The sequence below is a fragment of the Serinus canaria genome, chromosome 23, assembly GCF_022539315.1.
Source record: "Serinus canaria isolate serCan28SL12 chromosome 23, serCan2020, whole genome shotgun sequence".
NCBI classification, from domain to species: domain Eukaryota; kingdom Metazoa; phylum Chordata; class Aves; order Passeriformes; family Fringillidae; genus Serinus; species Serinus canaria.
The window spans coordinates 2,157,699-2,181,532 of NC_066336.1; the positions used below are offsets into that span (position 1 = coordinate 2,157,699).

The 23,834-nt window shown below is 44.6% G+C and overlaps 1 protein-coding gene across 3 annotated transcripts in view; it reads right to left on the reverse strand.

Moving 5' to 3' along the window:
• The window catches only part of EYA3 (EYA transcriptional coactivator and phosphatase 3), a 40,767-nt gene extending 18,136 nt beyond the window's left edge, over nt 1-22,631 (reverse strand). Inside the window, exons 1-8 of one of the 3 annotated variants that reach the window (XM_030232062.2) lie at nt 22,528-22,629; nt 20,036-20,150; nt 11,846-11,943; nt 9,894-9,937; nt 7,666-7,745; nt 6,027-6,093; nt 5,129-5,271; nt 829-966 (exon numbers count right to left, since the gene is read on the reverse strand). In XM_030232062.2, the coding sequence (XP_030087922.1) occupies nt 829-966; nt 5,129-5,271; nt 6,027-6,093; nt 7,666-7,745; nt 9,894-9,937; nt 11,846-11,878 (505 nt within the window). In that variant the 5' untranslated portion in view covers nt 11,879-11,943; nt 20,036-20,150; nt 22,528-22,629. Of the gene's footprint in view, nt 1-828; nt 967-5,128; nt 5,272-6,026; nt 6,094-7,665; nt 7,746-9,893; nt 9,938-11,845; nt 11,944-20,035; nt 20,151-22,527 lie in introns of all 3 variants that reach the window. The other 2 variants (XM_030232064.2, XM_030232065.2) reach the window with 2 other exon arrangements.
• Nucleotides 22,632-23,834: the final 1,203 nt, after the last annotated feature.

The following is a 23,834-nucleotide window of genomic DNA, read 5'->3' on the forward strand; positions in this document are numbered from 1 at the left end:
GAGATGTAACTAGATAAAACTCTGAGCAATCTGGTTCTGAATTCTGTATCAACTACTCTTTGAGCAGGAAGCTGAACTACAAATTTCCTCCAGTCCCTGAATTATTTTATAAAAATATTCCACAAGGCATGGATTACAAATTCCTGAAATGCTTTATAAAATTTCCAGAGAAAGAGACAAATTTTCACCATTTGTCACCAAAACATAAATGGCAAATTCCAGCCTAAAGAAGAGGTATCAATTTGCACAAATGTGCCATAAGCAACAATATTCCATTATTAAGTTAACTGGCACATTCACTGCTGTGGAAGCTGGTGAGGTTCAGCACCTGCCTTCTTGGATGTGGCACTTCCAGCAATTATAATATTTGAGTGGTAGTTCTGTGCTGAGAAATTCACTTCCTAGCAGCTCTACCAACCTGCAGTCTGTGACATTCAAGAGCCATCTACCTCCAGAAGGAATTCAAAACAAATGTTTAAAAATCTCACTGCAGTCAGCATATCTCCTGACATCAAGCTAAAGACCCCAAACAAAGAGAAATGCAAGAGCATTCCCAATAAAGCATGCAGGAACACAACATGGAGTCTCTCTCCCCTTCCCATTTGCTCTGCACCCTGTTCAGCCCAGCAGCATGGCACCAACGAGCCAGCCTGGTGCACACACAGGTGGGAGGCAAACACAAACCCACAAACACACAGGCACAAAGAGAAAAGAGGCAAAGCATGAAGAAGCATGCACAAACCAAGGACAAGCGTGCAAGCCTCCCTAGTTTGGTATCTGGACTCAGTTAGGTGGAGAGAGATGCAGATAAAAACCATGCCAAGTTACCTTCAATGGAATAAGAATAATGTGCTGGGCTGGGCTGGCTTGTGGTTAACCCTGTAGTGCAGGTAAGAACACTGTGCTGACTTGTAGATGGAGTCTGAATTAAACCACTTTCAGGTTTCATACCTGGCCACAGTGCACCTGAATCAGATAAATTGGACCAGTTACAAACAAATATGCTGGGACCAAACAGCATGCTCCTACCTCAGATTAAGATTTTTGCTCATCACAAAAGCAAGTAACAAATGACACATGGAAAATGTTTAATTTTGGCAATGGTAAGCACTGACTGTCAGGCTGTGCAGGGATTAGAGCTGGTGATAAAATGGCTGAAAAAGAGAAAATTAAAAGCACCAAGAAGACTAATTTGCAAAGCTTTTGACTCAAATCTGTTTGTGTCACTAAGATTCACTGCCCATGCAGATAAAGGACCTGCCAGTGGCTGTGACTTTGGGCTGAGCTGCACTCACTGCAAGTGACATCAGCTGTTACACAGTGAGGCCAAAGCTGGGAGCTGTGAAGGCCAAGCTCAACACTTCCACTACTTCACTGGGCTTTGGGATGAATATTTTACACTAAGCCACAAGCCAGTAATTTTCCTAGACTGACAACAACATATATAGAGCTAAAAAATAAAATTAAAAATCTGAATGTTTCTTCCAGATTTCCTGTTGTTTTGGAATGCTTTTTAAGAACCCTGGGCACAGCAGAGATAGAAGAGTGACTGTAATTATGTGTTAAGGTGAGGTCTCTGCATTGATGGGTGCCAACAGTGTCCAACTGAGGCAGCTCAGCTCAGGCCTCGCTCTTCAGGGCTCTTCAGGCTTTCATTTGAGTGTCTCCAAATCTACAGCCAAAGTCAAAGACAGTTCTCCCTGGCCCTGGTTAGGAAGCAGAAATATTTTGAGAGGATCTACTTACAAACAAGCAGGAGTGTGCAAAGCAGAGGGACAAAGGAGGTTTGGAGCTAGACAGAGTTCAGGGCCATCAGAAAGAGCACCCTCCTTTTCAAACAGCCTGAAAAGAGCACCAAGGCTGCAGAAGCCACCTGCAGCCCTTCACCCACTCCAGCAGGATTGAGCTTTGGGCTGTGAGCTCCAGCTTTCTTACCTAAATGACATGGGAGACTCCATCAAGCTGGACATGAGCAGCAGCTACAGGAGGTCGCTCCATGCTGCAGCTTTGTCAGAATTAAATTCTGCAATGGCCTTTTGATTTATTTACATATCTGATCTCAAACTGACACCTATGAGTCAACTTAAATCACTCCCCTCTGCACAGTCACCCCAGGGTTTGACTCTGACTCCCACGTTGTGTCTTTGTTAAGGTTTCAAGCCTCCAGAACCTCAATAATTAGCAAACAAAAAGGAAAGGCTGATTTAAGAAAGACTGTAGATACACTGCAGAAACTCCAGAACAAAGCATATGGGGAAAGATCCTCCAAGGAGAGTGGGAGTAGCTGTGTTTGTTTAGCCTGGAAAGGGAGTGCCACCACCTCCAAAGGGGTGAGCAGTTTTCACAGAAGCTCCTTAGGGCACAAGACAGAGAGACAAGGAGCAGTCAGCAACACAATGTGATGGTCACATGACATGCAAAAGTGCCAAACAACCTGAGAGTGAAACACAAACCCACCCTGGATGCTGTGGGACAGTGACCACACAGGGAGTGTGGCAGCAGGTCAGACACACACAGAGGTGCTGGCAGAGCTGGCTGGGTGATTCAGGTCATGTGCTAAGGAATCTTTCAGCCCCTGCCTTCCCTGACTGTCTTGCTGTTACAGACATGTCCTTTATACTTTCTACACCCCTGGACTGGTGGCACATGTCCTTCCCCCTCTCATTCTGCAGGACAGCATGGTAAGCTGGCACAGCCTCAAGGATGATGGAGGAGAAGCTGTGAGAGGAGGAATGAGACTCTTCCATGTCCAGTGGCAGCCCTGTATGTCACAGAATGTCCCAGCACACACCTACAGTCATGGAAAGGCCCCACACAGGACATCCCAGCACTAGCAGGTTTTTCTTGAGTTAATGTAAGTCAGCACATCCAGGGTGCTTCTAATACCAGCTTACAGCTATGCAGCCTGGATGTCACTGCTCTTATTTTAATGTTTCATTAATAAAATCTCTCCAGACCACAAGGGCATCCCATGCAGAACAATGCACTGAACACCAAGAGAGGTGACAATCACCAAGAGCACAGGTCATCCCTTCTCTAAAAGGAGCATCCTGACTTCAGCCACCTCCAGACTATGCTGGTGTTTGTCAGCTTGCCTGAATTTCATGCTGGTTTGTTGCAGTTAGAGAAGCCATGGTGCCTTCTTTTTGGCACAGAAACAAGTACAAGGTAGAAAGACACACCAACCTGCCCTCTGTGCTGGTAAAACATGCCACCAAGTTGTTGGCCCTCACCTGCTCACTGGAGATTTTGTGAGCAGAAACAATTTCCAGAATTCGCTCTGCAGTGTGCATGTTCAATCCTCTGCCTTCTACCTCTCCATCACACTGAGCAAGGTCCATCTTCTCAGCATGACTCAGCAGGTACCACCCCACTAAGATTTCCATTACTGGAAATAATGACTTTTAACATCTTCCTAACACTTGATTTCACACTGAAAATTCAGGTGTTTAACAGACCTCAAAATCAACACCAGACATCTCAGTAACTGATGACATTTTGGATATTTTACAGTCAAAAGCTCCTTTGAAATCAATAGAAAATGCAGATCTCCTTCCAGGTCTTCAGAAGAATTTCTAGTGTTACATTTCGACTATGATATTGAAGTAGCTGAGTACCCCTGCACTCCAGAACCTTTGGCTTTAAAAAAATGAATACTCCCCCCAAATACAGCCACCACTACTGCAACCAACGAAACATCACACACACACAATACTCTAACAAAACCCCTCACCTTCCCTCCCTCCTTCCAGAACTGTCTAAGTCTAAACTACTCTTTTAAACAACTCCACTGGAGCACTCCACATATTTACAAATATTTGCCTTTAAAAACACCAACATGTGACACATTAAAACACACAACAGCACACAAAGCAGCCTCAGTGCACCATGCACAACACACTATCAAAAACCACCAAATAAATGAAGGAAAGGAAACCATCAGGCACTGTTCAGATACAGCAAAAACCAGTGCAACAAGGCACTGAAACCAAAGTGCAGGCACCCAGTGAGGAGGAGGAGTATGTTCCAGCAACCATCAGTAATTACAGTATTAGCAATTGAACTTGTGTTTAACAAAGCCAAGTCTGGATTTATTATCTTTCCTACACCATCTTTCAAATATATAACGACAAATCAATTGTTTTGTAACCTTTACAAAAGCCCATGTTCTTTCAGCAGCTAACAAAAGCCAGAAATGCAGCTGTTTTTATTCAAAGACATCTAATTCTTTAACTAGAGAAAAATTCATCCTTACACACATCAAGGTACTAAGATTTTAGCACTATAGATAAATCTGCAAGAGGCTCAGTGCATATGGCTGTGCAGTACAACCACAAGCCCCTGAGACATATATTTAGAATCACAGAGTGGTAAAAGTTGGAAAAGACCTTTAGGATCATCAAGTCCAACTATTAATCCAGCACCAACATGTCCCCCACTAAAACATGTCCTCTGCAAGGGGTGGTGGCTCCACCACTGCCACAGGCAGCCAGGGTGCTCCCCCAGGGTCCCTGCATGGTGCTGTGATGCTCTCCCCTCTCACCAGTGTTCCCTGCTAAGGGATAAAACAGCCTCTGCTCCCTTCCATTTTTGGGAGCTGCATTTGTATAGAATGGCACAGCTATCAAAAGGGCTCAGTTATTAGAGCAAATTAAGCCAATTATTTGCCTAAAGTAAACTTGGAGACATTTTAGCATGAGCTCTCATTTGGTGAAAGATGAAATTTAATTGTGGGCAACAACAAGGAAAGGAGGAAGGAGGAATTGAGGAAGGAGGAAGGAGAAGGGAGAAGGGAGAAGGGAGTTGTAGTATGGGGTGTTGTGTCATTTCACTAACAAGGAAATTGCACAAACACAGCTATACCACAGCTAGAGACAATTATGATCCCAAACCAAGAACAATATGGCAAACTTTACAGGGAGATCCAAAGTAACAGCTTTGTAAAAACTCTTCTTTTTTAAGCTGAAGCCCCATAAGAGATCAATGCTCATCTACAATTTAAGCTAGGCATGTGCTCTCATACAAACCCTTCTCTCCAACACACCTGGTTAAGCTTAACATTGGCTTTTTACTGAGACATAGGACAGTAATTGCAGGCACAGAGAAATGTTGAAAAGTCACTTTTTACCAAAAGGAGGTAGTCCATAGGTCTGGGTGGTCTGGGGGTAGATGGTGTAGGGCTGGGACTGCTGTAGTGCTGGGTACTGAGGCTGACCAGGGTAAGGGCTCATTGTTTCCGACACTGGTACAGAGAGGATATGTGCATATGGCCTTGGGGAAAAGAGAGAACAAAAGTCAGCAAGAACTGTTCACATGATGCAGCTTTCAGCCTTCAAACCAGAAGACACATTCAAGAATTGCTCCAGAAAGGAGAAGCTGCTCAGACTGACGTGTCCTCTTAGTGCAATAAGCTCCTTGTGCTTCCCAAGGCAGGCTCTTGAGTTTAGAGATGCTGCCTGCAGTGACAGCAGGGAAACTCCTTCCACCACAGTGCCTGAGATTCAGGACTGGGAGGGCAGGGTGGGTTGGGAGGGACACACTCCCCACAGGCAGGAGTGGTCAGTTCCACTAAGCATGCCTTACCACACCAGACCCTGAAGTCACTGCAATCCAGCAGTACCTGTAAGAACCAGGGGGACACACACAGAAACTACACAAAAACAAGCAGCAGGGGTTAAAGCCTATCCTGCTCCAAGAGGAAGAACTACAAGATCCCTAAACACAGTGAATGATGAGAAAATCTTATATTCCCCTTATACTTATTTATGTTCAATTTGTTTATTTGACAAATATCATGTGCATTATTCACCAAGACTATAATGTTAATTACTTGTAGGGCTACATTTATCTTTGTGAACATAGAGCAACAATCACTAAAGGGTGAATTCTTTAAGTTCAGGGTCCTCAGCAATGAGTATCTGCTGCCAGTAGTGGGATTTACTGCACTAGAGAAATGCATAGATATAAAAAGATTACTTCAGAGAGAAGTAAGAGTTACAGAACTCGGTAACAATTTCTTGACTTACTTTGCAGAATACATTTGTGAGGTATAATCATTTGATGACCTTGGGATATAATCAGTGCATGTCATAACTGAAAAAAAAAATAGTTTGTGTAATTACAGAGGTGCTTTCAAAACCCAACAAATAAAGACAAATATCAATACTCATGGTACATTTTAGTCAACACACAATATTTACAAAGAGTTTTAGTGCCCTGAATATCTGTTTCAAAGCAAATTCTCAAAAGCACACTGGTAAACTGGCACAAAAATGTTTTGCCAGCTCACAGCAGGTAGATCAGTCAGTCACACTATCTCTCCCTGTGAAATAGGGCTCTTTCCATTTATCAGCTGGTACCATAATTTCTTGCAAGTGTCATAAAAAAACTTTGACTTCAGTCCTCCCCAAAACCCTGCATATTTGCCAAAGGGGCTTCATCTGCACCAAGTGTAACATTTCTGTGTCCTGAAGCAGAGACCAAACATCTGTTTTGCCAAGCTTTAACCCTCCCCCAGGTACTCTATCCATGCATGGCCCCAGCAAACAGTTTTCCTGCAAAAAGGAACAGCTCCAGCTAAATGAACTTCATCACACATATCCAGGGAATCACAGCTGCAGTGCACAAGGCTCAGAGATGTCTCTAAAATAAGCTGGCAGTTACATTTAATCAGATTTTTCTGCTTCAATAAATCCACAACAATTGCACTTTGAAGCTGGTGAGACAGAGTGGCTCAGCTGGCAAGCCAGGGAGGAAATGTTTCAAGTGTTCTCAGTCAGCACAGCCTCTGGCTCTGGTGCACCTTGTGTGGGACAGCTCTGTTACAGCACTCCAGGGTGGGCTGGAGAGGGGGGCTTGGGCTCCTAGGGCTTCATCCAAGAGCCATTAAACACCCCTTGGATTCACAAGGGGGGGAAATACTCAGCTGTCCATAAAATAGTTTATCCAGTTAGGCAGCAGGTTTTGCAGGATGAAATTTCTCATAACTCCTGCAACACCACAGCACATGGATTAAAACAGCAATGATTAAATCAATTACAGTGGGAAGTTACACCTTACACACTTTCACCTAAGGTGAGCTGACTTACACTTCAAAATATGTACTGGCAGTCAAAGGCATTCCACACAGGAATCTGACTTTCCTAATAACTTCCAGCCCTCTTTTTCCAAGAGAAAGGATACACTCCACTTTTCACTTAGTGTGCAATCTCTCTATTCCCTGCCTGTTTCCCCTGTTTATTTCCTGAGAGCTTTCTGCAGACATTCAATACAATTCAGAGTCTAAGATGAAGTGTATGGCATATTGCTACAAAGGACCCAAGCAGCTGTGTAGAGATAATGATTTATAAAACATGTTTACAATAGGCATTACAACTGATATTGACTCAACCCTCAAGAAGAATCATGTCTAAGGCAGATAAGATACAGCAATACTCAAAAGCACCCAACAGCCAGCTGAGGGGCAGTGACACAAAAATACTTGTTAGAAACAGATATTTCCTTACCATCAGGCATTAACACTTTGTAAATACTACAGCAAATGTTCACTTTACAACTGATAGTGAGAGCAGGCTAAGGATTACAAGGAGGAGACAAAGCTTGTTTTTGATGAAGGTACCAGGGAAAGACATGAGGAAAGACAATGGGAGAGCTCCAGATACTCACTCTCACTGGACATGGGAAGGTTTGAACCAAGGTTTGAAGATTCAGTTTTCTGATCACTGACTTCTGTGCTGCTCACATGACTGCCAGGACAACAAAGGTTCAGTATTAGCATTATGAACTCTTAAATTCACAAAGGTTCACTATTAGCATTATGAACTCTTAAATTCACAAAGGTTCACTATTAGCATTATGAACTCTTAAATTCACAAAGGTTCACTATTAGCATGATGAACTCCTAAATTAACATCCTTGGCCATCATAACCCCTGGGTTCAACCTTTCTGACCAAGGCAAACTAACTCTTCACAAAACCTAGCCCTGTGCTCCTTACTATTTCATGGAAGAGATTCGGAGAGATCTGCAACTGGAATTAGAGATCTGCAACTCAAACTGTATGGGGCTTGAGTGGCCAGGGTTTGGTAGGGGGGGGGCTGCAGGGGTGGCTTCTGTGAGAAACACTTCTTGGCATCTCCATTCCATGTCCCCAGGCTGCAGCAGCCAAGGAACTGCTGCCAGCAGTGGTGTGTGACCCTGCAGTCACAGGCTCCCCTGCCCATGGGCATTGCCTCACTGCTGAATTTGTCCCTCAGGAGCAGTGCTGAAACACCCTTGAACTGGGGGTCACTTCTGTACTTCAGTACTTGCAGGTTACTGGATTATTCTGCATTTGTCCCACATTGTTTCAGTTCCATGTTGATGTTGCTTTGTTCATGTATAGAGTAAGAAGTACAAGTAATTTTCTGCTTTTTCCTTGATTACTGCCTTCCAGGCTTTAGTTTTATTATTGCTAGCTCTGCAACACAGCTTTTCATGAGCTTTTGAGCCATCTGTGTGCTGCTGTGACATTCTGAGACTGCAGTTGCTCAAGGTGGAGAAGCCAAAGGAGCTGTTCATTGCTGTGAGGAGGCCCTCCCCCCTTGTAGCTCAGGTGTGCACCAAGCGTGGTGCTCTCTGCCTCCCTCCATCACCTGACTCCATTCAGCATCCCAACAAAAAACAACTGCACAGTTTTGTGTTGGATCAGCAAATTCAACTCTCAGGAAGAGCCCAAAGGTGTCTGAGCTGAACTACACAGGGAGCAGGAGGGTGTAAGAGAATAAACCCAAATCTTGAACACCTTCCCCCACCCATCCCTGCTTTCTGGGCTCAACTAACTGATTTTTTTCTCCCTCCTCCACCTCCTGCAGTGCAGGGGAAAGGGAGAAACAGGTCCAATAAACTCTTTTAAACTAATCCATTGGTCAAACTTAAAATCATGTATAGCTTTATTAAAAACATGGACAGATTATTTAAACAGAATATTTAATCAAGTTAGAAATGCAACTTTATCCCACCCCCCCCTTTTGTTTTTAAAATCTGGATGTCCACAATTTATAATCCAAGGATGCTGACACTCAGATCTTGAGCTCTCTGTGCCCACAGGGAAGGTGTGGTTGTGCTGAAGCAGGGTAGCACAGAGGGAGAAGGGAGAGCCCCCCAACATGCTCAGACCTGCCCATGCTGCCCTCTCTACCCAAGAGAGGGGAAAAAACATCCCTAGGATCTGATTTCTCTGACCTCAGATGGGCCAGAAAGAGAGCTTGTGTGATTAGATCAAAATTCTAATATTGAGAATACACCACATCCACTCCTGCAGAAAAGGTGTTTTCTCCTTGTTCTTACTGGAATGGCAAAGACTCCAAGAAAGAAATCTTTCCTCACTGAATTTGCTGCTACTCAGAGAAGCAGAATCAATCCTAATACAGCTCTTCTAAGTAGTAATAATAATAGTTAACTCCTAAATACAATACCCATCAAAAAGCATCTACTGAGGCTAGAAATAGTATCACACAACAGCTTTAAACAGGAGAGGCTACAATCCAAGAGTTTCATTTCTCAAAGCAGTTATCCACAGAGTTTCACTAAGAACAGTAGTTCAGCTATTATTAAAATATCCTGAGTCTCACCAAATTAAATGCATGTTACTTCAGTCTCATTCTGTGAAAGACAGATGTGCTGATGCCATTAAGACTCTTTGTGGCCACTTTTATAAAAGCTTTATATCACAGGGCTAGTTAATTAATTTTTATTGAGAATTTAATCAAAATTAGACCAAATCCAAATACAACTACATTTTCCACAGCTCTGTAACAAATAAACCAAGAGGCAAATTTCTAAAATGAAAGCTTCATAATTGTAAAAGACCATAAAGAACTGTTCCACACTAAAATGAAATTTAAAATCCCATACCTCAGGCTCTGGTCTCTGGATTCCTGCATCTTGGCTTTTTTCACCTGCAAAGACAAAAATGTTCAGAGCTACAACCAACACAAGCTGGAGGGTTCACAGTGTGGCTAAACTCACAGCCTTGTCCTGCACTCCAGATCTCACCAGTGAAACCAGGGACTCTTCATCTCAAAATGAGCTTTTTCCAAATTAGAAAACAAGGGCTAACACTGGAACTTGCAGAACAGAATTACTGAATAACTACTCATGTTAGTAACATCAGTAACAGGTGTTGAGATATAAAGCCACAAAAATGGCTGGGAAGAAATTTTGTGGAAATTGAATAAAACAGTCATAAACTTTAAAAAAATCTTATTCTGCACAGATTCAGCACTACAGCCATGAACTTTGCTCTTTTCCCCCTATATTTTAATACTGCATAAAGATAGGAACATGAATGCTTTTTCTGTAATAAATTAGGAATTTTGACTCCTGACTAAAACCAACACAGCCCTTTTTCTCATTTTGTAGGTGCCAGCTGGATCCTGTTCCTGTACAGGGTATTACACCACTGACAGCACTGACTTGAACACAAATTTGGTTTCTGCAGGCTACAAACATTACTGTGAAACTCTCAGAAGGATGCCAGGGTTTCTCCTGCTAGAACATGCCATAACCACCTACTCATTCATTATCATCCATCTAGGCTCATACTCTGTCACAGAATGACTGACTGGTATCACTGGCATTCTTAAAAGAAATTACCAAAAAAATCTTTAGCTGAATATTACAGCTTAAAGGAAACACCTCTGATAATTAGCTGTACCCTATCTCTCATGCCCTAAAGAATAAAGACAGCTTTCATTATATTAGGATGTATTTAGAGAGATTTACTTTTTTAGTACAGGGAATTAATTTTTAAACTCTTCAAATAGCTGGAGTACAAACTATATGGTTTTGCTGCTTAGTTTCATGTTTTGTGGATATTACTCAGGCCCACCATCTGCAGCTTGTGGAAAGCCAGGTTCTGAATAATTTTACATTTCCATTTCATTTGATTTTGTTCCTAAGTCATAAAATGCCATAAATGACATGACAATGTATTTTCTAACTAGTTTAACTGAAGAATATTAAATTCTCACATTAAAAAGGCATCAAAATCTTCTCAAATACAACACACCCAAAGTGCCCTCAAGCACATTATTCTGTTTCTGTGTGCATTTGACAAGGTCTCCAAGATTACAAGCATCACTCCCATTGTATCTTGGCAATTTCTTGTTGAGTTTGTGCCAGGTTTATTTTGGGAACAGAACGTTAATACAAACATTTCTGTTTAACTCCTATGCTATTATGTTTTAGATACATAATTTAATTAATCTCATACTGTATTGATAATTCTCTACCCAACACTTCCACGCTGTGTTAATATCAGTTATTGATAATGCAAATATTTCACATACATGTAGCAACTTTAACCTTCAGACATGCTTCCCTACCCCAAGGTACTGTTACATCAGTCATTCAGAAATGCCTTCCACTTGTGGAAACAATGAATCATAGAATCTTTTCAAGATCTCAAGCATAAGAATTAAAGACTATACACTATCTTTAATTACTATACACTCTGGAATAGCCAGCATGCTGAATTTGTCCCTAAAATAGTGAATTTTATTTTCTCTACAACAGGCTTGAGATAAGTCTGGTTTCCTGAGCATAACAAGTAATCATTTTGCATAGAAACATCATAAAGTTCAAGAACTTCTAACTACTCCTTTCTTACTACTGCCTGTACAATTATAGTAAATTCAATGTACAGCACATTTTACGAACAACAAAATGCTTTCTGTCCTCTGGATAAATACACTAAGTATGAGCCTTTTTTTCCAATTTTAGTGAAAATTACTGTATACCAAAATTGTGAGACCACTAATTTGTTTGAGATTTTTCATTTTCAGCCTTTTTTAAAATGTACTTACTGGTTGCTCGGGTAAGTCTTGTGGCTCTTCCATGGGTATTACTGTTATTTTAATGCTTAAATGATTCAAATCGTGTGTTCCTCAGCAGTCTTCAAGCCCTGTTAAAAAAAAGGTGTTCATGGCTTTATGTACTTTTTGGGGGCTTATCATGTAGGCTATCAGAGAATATTAATTGTTATATACTCCTCCCCTAAAACTCGTGTGGCCATCTCCCAAATAAAATACAAAATTCATATATGGAAAGATTTCATAAACAAGGGATTTAGCTTTAAGCTTTGAAGATACAGATTTTTCATGCACATGGTACATTTCTACATCATTTGCTCGGATCACGCTGGCTGCAGAAGCTAACACACTAATCAGACACGTGCACCATGATTTTAAAGACAGTTTAAATGATCAAGTCTGGTCTACTAGGTCAGTAAACAGCATGATTCAATCTAACCTGTTTTAATTTAGAACATTTATATAACAATCAAAAAAAAAATCAGGACAAGACTGTACACCTAAATGCATTTACACACAGTGCTGTTCCCCACCAAATTCACAAAGCAAGTTCATTATTTCAACTGCATCTTTCAAAAAGAGAAGTTTGATGAAATTTTATAAAAGAATTTTTATTTTGGAAGCATTTAGCAGAGAGATCTTACATACTACATCAAAAAGCTGCTGCCTTCCAGGGACTTAAAATCATGGAAAAGAAATTTTGCATAATATTTCCACAACCTGATTAACTTTTGCAATTTGCTGGGCAAGAGAGAAAGACCTGTGTCCTCCTGGCTTCCCCCTATGCCCACCTGATGTGCATGAGCTGTATGATGTGTGTTTTTGTTCTTTCTGCATCTCACTTTGGAGCCACTTTATTAAAACTGACCCCAACCTCTTCAGAGCAGCTTTTTCTGAGCTGCCTCCTCTGCCACACGCCCACACAGCACAACTTCAGGGGATTGCAGAAATTAGAAGAAAAGCTGTAAAACTCTTAGTGAGTTGGAGAAGTTAAATCCAGAGGTACAACCTATTCCTGCTTCCACAGCCACAAAAGTCTGGCTCTGAGTGTCTGCAGAAATGTGAAAGGGCTGTTTTACACACCACTCCTTCCTCTAGCACCTTCTGTTTTCCCACCCTGCCCGGAGTATTCAGGCACTTTCAAACCATGGGATTATCCCCACACAAAGTGACTGAACTGGTTTACAGAAAGAACTTTCTGGTGTCCTGAAAACCATGGCCCTGTCCCCTCCCTGGCTCCTGCCAGACCTACTTACCCTGGCAGCACGTGCAGCCCGCCCGCAGCCCGGCCCCACGTGCCAGCCACAGGGATGCTCTGCAGCCTGCAATAATTCCAAATTAACCACGAAAACACAAAGGTTTCTCCCTCATTTGAGGGCAGGTCTTACGTGCCTGGGTGTATTGTATGTGGCAGGATAACATTTCATTGAGGGTTTGAGGATTTTGCAAGGCTGCCATCCCTAATCAAAGCTACTTACTGTTATTGCCTGAACTCTAAGTCAACTGAATTCACAATTAGTCTTTTCCCTAATTCAGGTTCCTTGGAAATGACCCTATTCACAACACACAAATCTACAATACAAAGCACTACTGTCACCTCTGTAGTTTTTCCTCCATCAGTTTCAATCAGTTTTATTTTAAATATAAGTCTTATTTATTTTCTGTAGAAATAACAGAAAAATTAGGACTGAAGAGAAACTCTGCCACTCAGAGGAGTACAAAATACAATGGCCAAGAGCAAGATTTGAAATTTTTACCAAGAGGTCCTGTCCTTCATCCTTTGCTTCTATTATTTAACACTGTTTTGCTGTGTAATTTCATAGAAGAATCCCAAACTAAACTCTTGAGCATAGAAAAATATTTTACATTCCACTGATCCATACAGCAGTAACTTCTCATGCCACACTCTGCTTAAAAACTGTGAGCAGGTCTTTAATTTTGGCTTTCAGAAGGATTTAAATAATTACAAAGACAAAAAGTTTCTCAGAGTCCTACTGGAATATTTTACATGTGTGAAAAAACACTTTTTCCAAATAAGCTGATCATCTTACAGCACCTGGAAGCAGATGATTGAACCAAAGCAAATGAACAGAAAGTGCCTGCCTTAAAGGCAGGCAGAACTTGACCTCTGGTGGCTTCATGCTTTCTCCCAGGGAAGTGAAAATTCCAAGTGAGAACTTGGCCTAGGGTGGCTTTGTGCCTTCCCTGTGTCTGCAGAAACAGCAGCAGAGGCAGAGGACACCTCACACTCCAGGTGTGCTGTGGTGACACTGAGCTCCACATCTGAGAGCAAGGGGTGAGGGCATCCTCCCCCAGCCAAGGTCAGGTTGGGTGTGTGGGAAAGCAGCAGCAGCTTTTCCACACCCCAACAGTGGTGTGGGAAAAGGGAGAGCTGCTGCCTCTCCCAGCCTCCTGAACCCCACTCCCTCCTTCCTGGCCTCCAGAGGCTTGTGAGGTTGAACAGCAGTCTGGATGCAGGATCTGCCAAGTGAAAAGAAAGAAAAGAAAAACCAGAGAGACCCAAGCAAGTCTTTCTGCTGAGCTGATGACAGAAAGATCAGCTCTGGCCCTGCACAGCCTTGTTCCAGGGGAGCCAGCAGGACGAGGGTCAGGAAAAACATGCAAGCAGAGCAGCAGGATGTCCCTTTTCAGCCACAGCCATGGTAAATGAAACCAAAATTTGATCATCTACTTGATGTTCCACTTTGATGAAGCAGAGACATGCCAGTGATAAATACACAACAGCCTTTCCACCTGTACCACCCAGCCAGTCACCAGGTTCTCACACAGAGCAGGCACACATCTTCTTGTGGCTGGGCACAGCAAGTCCTTGGATCATGGCATGGCAGGAACCTCTCCCTGCCTCTCTCCTCCTGCACTGAGAGGCTGAGGGAAGCTGCTGTCAGCTCCAAGGCTGAAGCCACCAGCAGCATCCAGGGAGCAGCTGCTCCTGCCCCACTGATCTCCCTAAGAGCCCTCTCCACCACAGTTAATCCCCAGCTGCCCCCCAGGCAGCCCCAGCCCTTGGTGGGTACATGGCCCAGGGCCCTGAGCCTCCCCAGGTGCTCTTGGACACCTCCTCACCCAGTATGAGAGCTCTGAACCACCCAGAGCTTGGCTTTCCCAAAAATCAAACCCATCTTGCACTTGCTCAGCCTGAGGAGCACACTGAGCCAGCAGCTCACCAGCAACAAAGATGATTTTTAAAAACTGAAAATACACAACACTGATTTTTTGGTGGGGTTTTTGGGGGGATTTTTTGTTGTTGTTTTTGGGGGATTTTTTTGTTGTTGTTTTTGGGGGGATTTTTTTGTTGTTGTTTTTGGGGGTTTTGCACATCAAATCTCAAAATTAGATTTTAACTTGTATAAAACTCAAGTTAACTGCACTTCAGGTAAGCTTTATTATTTTTTTACATATTACTACAGAACATTTTTAAACCCTAAGTGAACACAACAGCAGAGGTATCAAAGAATCAGCAGGTGAGAATGCTTCTGTGGGCCACTGGGTTTGTGAATGAGAAAAACAGTACAAAATGGAAGCAAGTGTGCAAGAAGCCATTAAATGAGCTGCTGCAATAAAAGAAACATTCAGAAAAATGAGTCCATTGTTCTGCTTCTGGAAACCAGCAAAGTACCACACTTTTTGCTTTATGGAATGATTTTTGTTAATTATCTGATGAAAACTATTCTGTAATATGTGAATTAAACAGCAGGTTTTATTTGACCTAGACTTGTTTTGAACAACCATCCTGTTTAATTCTTGCATGGAACACCAACAATGCAATACAGTAAGAATTGGGTTTGCATGTCATTTTATTTTGTTTGCTCAGTTTAAGGAACCACATTATCTAACTTCAAACCAGAAGGCATCAGAGCAGAGGTATGGGCTGCACAATTACTCCCAGCAGCTGCCTTCTGCTCTGCACATCTTGATGCCAATAATTCACCATTAAAAGCCCTGGCAAGTGATCTGCAGTTTCTTGCACTAAATCCTGTTTTAAAAATCCTAAAAGACGAAGTCCAGCTTGGTCAGACTTTCTCAAACTAGGTACTCTGGATAGAATTTCTGAAAGCTGCCTGCTATGAGCAGCACCTGGATGGACTGCTATTTACTTTCAGCTTGTGCTTTTCAAGCCCATCTGCCTTGGTTTTGAATATAAAGTTTCATGCAAGAAACAGTTCTCCCAAGCTGCAAATAATTAAAGTCAGGACACTGTGATAAAACCAACACGCAGTAATTATACTGATTAGAAAAAAAGGCTAATTGACTGTGGTTTTATATTACTTTAAAACAGTCACTATTTCCCTAAGAACAAAGTTTTGATTGGGGAAATGAAATTACAACTATCAAACAGAGTTGGAATAAAATCATAGAATCATTTCTTTTGGAAAAGACCTCCAAGATCATTAGGTCCAACCAAGACCCAGCACTGCCAGGGCCACCACTAACCCATGTCCCCAGGTGCCTGGTCTTTAAATCCCTCAAGGGATGGTGACTCCACCTCTGCTCTGGGCAGCCTGTGCCAGGGCTGGACATCCCTTTCAGGGAAGAAATTTTCCCAAATATCCAATCTAAACCTTCCCTGGCACAGCTTGAGGCCATTTTCTCTTGTCCTGTCCTTTGTCCCCAGGGAGCAGAGCCTGACTCCACCTGGCCCCATCCTCCTGCCAGGGAATTGCGGAGAGCAAGAAGACCCTCCCAAGCCTCCTCTTCTCCAGGCTGAGCCACACCAGCTTCTCCAGTTGCTCCTCATCAGAGCTGTGCTTCAGCCTCTTCCCCAGCTCTGTTCCCTTCTCTGGACATGCTCCAGCCCTTCCATATCTGTACTGTAGTGAGGGGCCCAAAACTGAACCCAAAAAGAGGGGGAAATCACTTCCCTATTCCTGCTCAACACATTTTTCACTCAGGCCAGGATGCCCTTGGCATTTCTGGCCACCTACCCACATGCTGGTTCATGCTCAGCAGCTGTCAACCAGCACCCCCAGGTCCTTTCCTGATGGGCCCCCTTCCCACCACTTTGCTCCCAGCCTGGAGTGTTCCATGGATTGCTGTGCTTAGGATGCACTCCATTCCCTGGTCCAGAACATTCATGAAGATAAGCAAGACTGGTCCCAGTCCTGAACTCTGGGGAACTCCACCAGTGCCCAGCCCCACAGGGATGTAGTTCATACCCCTTCACTCTCTGGGCCCAGCCATACAGAAGAGTTCACCTGCCCAAGCCCTGAGCAGCCACTTTCTCCAGGAGAAATGGAGTCAAAGGGTTTACAAAGGTTCAGGCAGAGCCATCCCCAGCCCTTCCCTTATCCACAATGCAGGTCACCTTGTTGTAGAAGGAGATCAGGTTGGTCAGGCAGGATCTGCCTCTCCTAAACACTTGGACTGAGACCCCTGGGTGTCCTGGATGTGGCCACATGATGCCATGGGAGATGGTCTGTTCTACAGCCTTCCACTCCAATGAGGACAGGCTGCAGTCCCCAGATCCAGGTTCTGACCCTCCTTCTAGATGGGCACTACACTTGCAAGCATCCAGTCAAGTGGGACCTTCCTGGTTAGCCAGGGAAATGATGGAAGGTGGCTCAGTGAGCACTTCTGCCAGCTCCTTCAGTGCCCTTGACTGGATCCTACATGGCCCCAGAGACTTGTCTAAGTGGTGTAGTATGTATTTATAGAAACATTTTTTTATTGTCTTTTACAGTGATGGCTGTAATGTTTTGTGCAAGTTTTTTGTACAAGTCACCTATGCAGTTATTTTCACTCCTTAGTTGTTCAAGGACCACCACCTTACAATGACCAGCAACACAAATACATGGATTAGGCAGCAGAACAGTGTAGTGTTCCCATATTTTCTGGTGGGGTAGCTCATGACAATGTGCCCATGCTGCTGCATTACACACACACAGCATCAGAGCATGCAGCCAAAACAACCCAAGTGGAGCAGAGCTTTTCCTCACAATGTTTTTTTTCACTCTGTGCCACTCACCACATGACAGCTTCTGACAGAGGAGCAGAACTTGGCAGAGTGCAGCATGGCAGATCTACCCCCCCTTTCTTTTTTTAGATTTAATTAAAATACCCAAATAAAAGCAGAAGAGACACATATTGACATTACCACGCACTGCACAACGCAGCAGAGCTCACAGCAAACACTGATACTCCTCTATTAGCTTTTCTCATCCTCCACACACACCCATATGCCCCTGGGTAGAACACACACAGGTATCAGCAAAATACTGTGACAACCAGACAAATAAACCTTTGTGATGAGTGCTGCTGGATGAGTCCCTGCTCTCTCTCCATGCTCCTTCCTCCCCTCTTTATCAGCCAGGAAATTTCAGAATTAAACATTGTAAAAGTTACAAGGAAAGCATTTTGTAGGCCCTGTTTCTGAAGGTACGGATGGTCACGACAAGCCTGAAAATGCTGTCCTGTAGGACTAAAAAAATCATGGTTTGATTAAAATACCATAACCTTAAAATGGAAAAAAAAATTGTGCTGTGAGAAATAAAATAGGAAATAAACACAGCAATAAAATAACTGAAATCAACCATGGAAATACCAATCTAGTTTCCTCCTAAGCAATGCCTGTTCCACTGACAGGAAGTCCCCCATGATGTTTAGATCCTTGAAGGGCTATCAGTGCTCTGAGTGTCTGCAGCTCACTCTGCCTGACCCATGACACATGCTTGTTTTCCCAGTTCTTATGCAATGCTTTTTCAATTCGATTTTGAAACACAGCAGGGAAAATTGTAATGGGGAAAAGAACTGTTTTCACAAAAGGAAGATTTGGAAAGAACAACTTCATCCTCAAGAAAAACAACTCCCACTGAGCCCAGAAATCATGTGGCAACTTCTGCTAGACAGAGCCAACACACATCACTCACAGGGCAGGAGAACACAGAACTGCTGCTACCTTTCAGTGGCAGAACCAAAGCACAGTGATTTACAGAGACATCAGCCAAGTAGAACAATTGATTCCCTCCTCTCTTCCTGAGGATACAACCTGCAGTGAGACCAAACAGATTTTCCCCTGAAGACCACACAGAGTGTGGTACCTGAAATCTCACAGCCCATATACATTTTTGTGTTTCTAGAAATAATTAAACAGGTCACAAACTTCTAGAGCTGCAGCCTCAGACAGCAAAAAAAAAAAAAATCTGTTTGACTCCCATGGTTTTAAAAACAAACTTCCCAACAGCAGGACACACTGCCCTTAATTCCTAACAGCCACTTCAGACATATCTAAATAGATTAGGACACTTCCTGAACAAAAGACTGAACTTTTTAAACTTCTCTCTGTCAGACAGCAAATCTGCATCACATTAACCACAAAAAAGAGTTATTGATATTATGCAGTTCTAAATTCCATTTTCAATAAAAGGTTTGACTCATACATCTCAGAAAGTCACACAGCTAGCACCAGAGGCTACCATGAAATGCACCTATACTGCTATTAGAGGAACTCTTTCAGTACTCAGTTCAAGGTCCCAGAAGAAGTGAAGATGACAAGTAACAAAATAAACAGCCAGCTTACAGTGTGTTCAGAAGGCTGATCTGATCTGTGCAGTGCTGTGGGGGTCTGAAGAGGCAATATTTGATCATCAAGGACAGCTTCCCCAAACACAAGAGCCCAGTCCAGCCCAAGAGGCAAGAAAATGAGCAAATGCAGTGGGAGGACACTTTGGCTGGACAGATGAGGCCGAGCAAACTAGAATGAGACTGACTTGTAAAATCCCAGAAATGGAATTACACATAGTAGTGCATTCTATACAGAAATAGGAACCATCAGCCAAGGTTTAAAGCTACCACATGCTTTATGTGAAGTTCCAGCTGGTGAATCTCAGGGAAACAGCACTGTCAGTATTCAAACACAACCAAGAAACATTTCAAGACACAGCAGGAAGCTCCTGAGATGCAAGAATAGTGCTCTGGTCAAGTCTTAACTCAGGAGAGACCCATCTGCTGCAGAACTGAACTGTTCCATCACCTCTGAAATTAGGCTAGACATACCCTTAACCCCAAATAAAAGTCCATTTAAGAGATGGAAAGAGTCCCCATGACAATATTGTATTATTTTTCTAAATACAGGCCTTGTTTTTAGTTAGCTTGCTCAGTTACAGGACTGATGGGTGACAACCTGGAAAGACAGGGCAGTGATTGGGGTGAATCACAGTGACACCATACCCTGAAGAGGCTGCTGTGCCCTGCTGTGTCACAGCACTCTCCTAAACATCGTGTTGGGTATCAGGAGGAGATTCCAGCCCTTGCAACATCACCTTCACTGAGGCTCTGGAGGCAGCTGCAAGAAGAAAGAAAGGATTTGAAGTTACTCCTTCAGATACTGGAGTGCCTCCAGTCATGGCATCTGCACAAACTATCCCAGAATCACTGCTAGAGAGGGGCCACCAGAGAATACTGCTGAAGAGATGCTGGCTTGCAGCCCTTTAACCAAGTACAGGAAAAAATTCTAGACAAATCAGGATGAAATAAAGGAAGTAAATTGAGGGTAAAAAAATGCAAGAAAAAGCTGAAAAATACCATCCTCAATGTATAACCAACCAGTGAGTGATGCTGGTCATGGTATAGGGGCAAAAACCACTCCCAAATTCCTGTAAGAAGATGCTGTCTGGAGATGGGTGGTCTGTAGACACTGCTTGGTGCAAGAACACACATAAAATACCAGTTGTAAAGTCCTGACATAATTCTATTTCAGGCTCAAAAGTTTCCACACCTCTCCATCTTGGCAGATCCTTCTCCAATCACAGGGTTTTGCAGACCCAGTAAAAGTTTTATCAAGCATCCGTTTTCTAAGAGCAGATTTCAGGGGAAAAAAGAGCAGAGACTTGTCAAAAGGGGAAAAAAATAACCCTACTTCTGCTCACTGAGAGTACAGGCATGGAGCTACTCACATCCCAGTATTATCTGCTTTATGCCTTGAGCACCTTGTGTAGAGCATAGCTTGCACACAGGCACACACTACTTGCCTGACTTTAAGTTCAATTAAAGTATTTCAGTATATTTTATCTAGCTTTATGTTTAGACATCTATAACCACCTTTTGGTACAAAGAAGTGAGGAAATTGTACATTAATCTACTGTAGAGGGGCTCCAACTCATTCATACAGCACATGGAAACCCATTTATAGTGTCCTCTGACATATTCAACTCAAAATTCATTCAACATCTGGATATTTCCGGGGCAAAGATCTGAGAAGTTACAAATGCTTCCTACAGCTATTGCATACATCCATGAGAGATTTTCAAATAAACTATTTGAAAAGCAGCAGTCTTCCAATCAGATGTGCTGCACAACCCAACAATACACAGTTCTCCAAGTGCCACAACTGCTGCTGAGGCAAGAGCTGAGGAGGAGACAAAAGTTGCAGGCAAACACTGCAGGAATTGCAGCAGCTTGGAAACTGCAGGACCTCGAGCTCAGGACGTTTCAAACAGAGCAGGGAGAATGTACCAGCAGATCACTGCTTGTGTGGCAAAAGCTGGATGGGAGAACCCCACAAGTAAGAGGGATTGCACCATGAGGTGACAAGGAAAGTCCCTCAAACACAGTAGGTTCAGCCCAACAAGCCTGTAGGTTTGTAGGCTGATATAAGCACTAAGTTCATGCATTTTTAAAAGTAACTTATTATGAAACCACTGACTTCAGGCACATGAATTGTGATACTTAACTAAACATACCTTAATCAGCTTCCAGAGTTTAAGATAATCCACAACAGACAAAACTGAAGGAAACCAAACAAGTGGCAGATAAGATTTTTATGATTATCATTATCTCCATCAGTATGTTGCCTGTTAATTACCAGTTGGAGGTTACTACACTACAGATTAAGTGCATCACAGAACCAGAGCTAGCTCCATTCAGAAAGCAAACTCCACCATGACTCTTTGTTTGATATTTCATCAAAAGGGCTACGGCTATGTTCTATTAAGGACTAACTCTAGTCTGGAAACCATTCAGCCACACCATGCTGCACAGCAACCAACCTAACAAGGCATTCTGTGCTGGACTTGGCTGTACGTACAGCTCCAACAACTCTGCACAGCATCCCCAGAACCAGGAACATCCAGCAGAGCCCACGTGGATCCAACCTCGCTTGAGAAGCCCAAACCCAGCCCAAACATCCTATGAGAGTGCACAAGCTCCAGCATAAGCAGCTAAACCCACCCAAGAGCGATGCAGGTGTGCTGAACCGTGCCCTGGGGAAGCCGGCACTGCCTGCGCCCGGTCCCGGGAGCCGCGGTCGCCCCCGCGGCCATCTACCGAGCCCCGGGCAGGCCGCGGGGCCGGCTTTGCGTCCCCCTGTCCGCTCCTCAGCGCCTGGGCGAGCCCAGGGAGCCGGGCAGTGTCCCCTGCCCCTCCTGCCTTTCTCCCAGCCCTTCCGCGCATCAGCAGCGGCGAAGAAGCCGGGACAGCCGGGCACGCCCCGCCGGGCTGGGTGGGGGGCGGCCAGGCAAGGTCCAGCCCCGCGCCGCCGGTGCTGCCGCGGCCGCTCGGGCCCGCGCTCCGGCGGAGCAGGGGCAGGAGCGCACGCTGAGCACACGAGTCGGCCTCGCCGCCCGCGGCCTCCTAGCCCCGGCCCGCCGGTGCCAGCCCGAGCCCGCGAACAGCACCGGGGGCTCCGGGAGTGCTCCGTGCGCAGGGCCCGAGCAGGTTCTTACCGAGAGGCGGCTCCGGAGGCGGGCCCGGGGCCCGCAGCGGACATGGCAGCGGGGCCCGCGCTCCCCGCCCGCCGCCGGAACAGAGCGCGGCGCCGGCAGTGGCGTCACTGCCCGCCCGGCCGGGGCGGGGCCGCTGCCGTGAGGGAGCCGGGCCCTCTGTGGGTCTGGGCGCTGTGGCGGCCCCTCACTCACTGTCCCGAGTATATTTAAATAGAGGGGGGCCCGGCCGGGTGCCACCCAAGCCGCTCCATCACCGCCCTCAGCCGGGCAGGGCAGAGCAAACAGAACGAAAGGCTGGGGGCGCGAGAGAAGGGCAGGAGAGATGTCTCACCCAGTACCGGTACGGCAGACATGGCCCGGCTGGGGGAATCCGCTTAATTTATTGCGAGATAAATCAGAGTACAGTTACGAGAAATAGACCCACAACTTAATCCCCCAGCCCTGCGGGTATGCCGGACTCGGCTGTATTGCCGATTCTTTCCCTCCCCCCCACAGCCTTGCAGGGCATCCCACGCTCCTCCCTCAAGGGATGGACTCCTCAGGATTTTCCCCGCTCCAGCGTGGGGTATTTCCCACGGGGTCAGTCTCCCAGGAGCAGCAGCTCCACTCGGGTCCCCCGTGGGCTCACAAGTCCTGCCAGGACCCTGCTCCAGCACGGGCTTCCCACGCGGTCCCAGCTGCTCCGGCCTGGGCTCCTCCGGGGGCTGCCGGGGCATCTCTGCGCCCCTGCCCACCGTGGGTTGCAGGGCAATCTCAGCCCGGAGAGGGTCCTGCCCTCCTTCCCCACCGATACTGGGCTCTTTCCCATATTCTCTATTCTCTTTTCTTTGGCTGTGCATTGCTCATATGCAACAAGTGTTTTGCCTTTTTTATTAGGTTATACCAAAGGTGCTGCCATTGTCACTGATGTGCTTGGGTCCGCCTTGGAGCCGAATGGTTTTGGCTTCACGGGACACGGGGAAAGCTTCAGAGAGCTTGGCACAGAAACCAGCCCTGCAGCCCTCCGCACTGCCTGCCTCCTCTGTCACAGCCTGGCCCTGCAAACCCAGGGCGTTAAAATGGTTTGTCACATCACAGCCACACAATTGATCTGTCTAAATTTCCCATATGCAAGCCAGAGAGTTCAGGGGGTTTTGTCTGTTTGGTTTTTGGAGAGCTAAAGCAGATTTTTCAGAAGTTGCTTCCTATCTGAAATTATTTCTTTCCCTTTCCTTTTAGCAGGTAGAAGTTTGCTGAGCCTTTAATTTCACCCCTCCCAGGAGTTCATGTGATGGCTTAAAAAAAAAAGAAGAGACATTGAATCTGTT